This window comes from Microtus oregoni, unplaced genomic scaffold (assembly GCF_018167655.1).
Source record: "Microtus oregoni isolate MIOR12 unplaced genomic scaffold, Mior012 000094F_ref0000399, whole genome shotgun sequence".
NCBI classification, from domain to species: domain Eukaryota; kingdom Metazoa; phylum Chordata; class Mammalia; order Rodentia; family Cricetidae; genus Microtus; species Microtus oregoni.
In genome coordinates, this window is record NW_024544707.1 from 2,591,745 (window position 1) to 2,594,116 (window position 2,372).

Genomic DNA, 2,372 nt, shown 5'->3' on the forward strand with positions numbered 1-2,372 from the left:
GCATTAATGATAGGATTCAATTCAGCTCATTGGAGTATTTTCCTTATAAAAACTTAAGCTCAACTTAACCTTAACAGAATGAAACTGCATGTATTGTGTGATTCTTCTTTAATCTGTTGATTTAAATGTATCAAATGAAGTTGTGTCTGAAGTTACATGTGAAACAATCAATCTAACTAGAGAATGACACAGCTGATTTTAATAAACAAATAAATGAGAATATTTCCCAATTAGTGCCAGTAAACAAAAACTATGCAAGACATCACAAACTCACAGACATTTCGGCAAAAAGGTTTCATTTTGAGATTTTAATCTCCAGTTTGTTAAATATGCAGAGCACAATTCTATTTACGGTGTTTGCATTGTGGTTTCCATGGTAATTTAGAAAGGCTCATCTGAAATAATTTTTTAAGGTGAGGAAAAATCTTACAGACATTTTAAGTTATAATGTTGGTAATTTCCATAATTCATATTAATATAAAAAGCCTTCCAATTGGCACAAGTAGTGTATGTTTTCTAAATAAAGTTAGGGTCATATTCTGATGTAGACTTCCCAATGTTTAGATAACTTGTACATGCCCATTACTTTTTAATATATTTTTCTCAGGTGAAGATGAGACGATTGGCCCCATTACTGAGGAATAGGTAGGAGACTCTTTCTGTTGACTATCACGTTGTGTGAAGAGAAAGCTTTTTCTCAGAAGGGCCCTAGATGATATTGGCATAGAGAACTCCTGTAGACAGATTATTTGATTGAAGTGGATGTTTCTTCCCAACACTCAGTATCAATTTGAAATGACATGACTAACCTGACAGAGTAGAAAGGTTATTCTAGATAATCATTTCATCACATTGTGTTGGAACATCCAAATATTCAAGAGAGATGGTCTGAAGATTCTCATTCCTCTGATGAATTTCCAAAGTACTGTCCTTACATCTCACACATGACTGGATGAACAAACTACCATGCTCTGAAAATTGATCACGAAATTCAGAAGTCATAAAATAATACACAACTGGATCAAGACAACAATTCAGATTTGCAAGACACAGGGAAATGATGTGAAAACACAGAGTGCTTTTAATAAAAGAATAGTTGGAGAAGACGTGTTGCTTCACCATCATAAAAAACGGGAAGTTGAGATGGTAAGGCATGAAGCACACTATGAATACCACTGCACACATTAGGACCATCCTCAAAGCCTTTTTCCTCTCTTTAATATTCTGGGGTGGATCATGGAATTCCTGTAGAGATTTTCTTGTTTTCCATGTGCAATATGTAATAATTACAACAGGCAATACAAACCCTCCAAGTTCAGCAGCCGTCACCATGCCGATGGAGGAAGCCATACTAATGTCATGAAGCCCTAAGTCAGCAAAGCAGGATTCGCTGTTGTTGGCTAGGCCCGCACTTCTCAGGATGGGAAGTGGCAAACAGGCAGTACCCACGATGACCCAGATGGCAACACTGATGGCCACATCGTACCTACGCTTCCAGTTTCTGGCTCTGAATGGCTTGAGGAGAAAGAGGCATCTCTGAAGGCTGATGCATGTCAAGAAAAAAATGCTGGCATACATGTTGAGATATTTCAGATAGAAGCAGAGCAGGCAAAGAGCCCTCTGGAATGGCCAATTACGGTTGATATAATAGTAAATCCAGAGAGGTAAGGACAGGGCGTGAGCAAGATCTGCCACGGAGAGGTTGATCATGAAAATGATGGCCTTATTCTTCTTGCTGATGAAGCGCCACAAGACCCACAGGGCTGCACTGTTAGCCAGGAGACCAGGGATGAATATGAAGATATAGGTGGTTGCATAGAGAGAGTACTGAAATGTCAGACATGTGACATTGCAATTACTCTCAGCAGTGCTGGTACTATTGCTGCCCATCTTGAGTATCTCAGTATGTTCATCAAGGTGACCTATAGAGTTATGGCTCCTGTTCAAAGATATAGGTGGATGCCAAGAGGGTGTACTGAAATGGCATTTGCAGATCAGTGCACTTAACTCTCATACTGTTTGTGCGGTGACTTCCCAACTTGTGCAATTATGTTCCTTCCTTAGGAAAAGCCTTTGTGTGGTGGTTTCTATGGAAAATAGAATAAAGATAGGGTCAGAGGCAGGTCAGCATATTAGTTGTATTCCTACCAGAGGTGGTAAAATGTCATCTTTCATAAATTTAAAAGCTCTCATCTATGTCGAATTAAAATAGTGGAGCAATTTACCAAGAGATAAATAGTAGCTAGGGAGATATTTTCTAAAATGTTAAAGATAGTTATTTTGACAGTAACTTTATTCGGGTTTTTATTCTGACAGAGAATCATCAAAATTCACAGGTAACCAACAGCCAAGATCTCATGACCCATTAGCTC

The 2,372-nt window shown here is 38.4% G+C and overlaps 1 protein-coding gene across 1 annotated transcript; it reads right to left on the reverse strand.

Annotated features, from left to right (window-relative positions):
* Window positions 1-831: 831 nt before the first annotated feature.
* LOC121442690 (putative P2Y purinoceptor 10) lies at window positions 832-1,932 on the reverse strand. Its single transcript, XM_041644298.1, has one exon. It carries the CDS (start codon window positions 1,888-1,890, stop codon window positions 832-834), a length of 1,059 nt encoding a protein of 352 aa, XP_041500232.1. The 5' UTR covers window positions 1,891-1,932.
* Between the last annotated feature and the right edge of the window lie 440 nt (window positions 1,933-2,372).

Bases quoted from the DNA above. Each gene is read 5' to 3' on its own strand.
- LOC121442690 (XM_041644298.1), bottom strand. From the start codon at position 1,890: ATGGGCAGCAATAGTACCAGCACTGCTGAGAGTAATTGCAATGTCACA.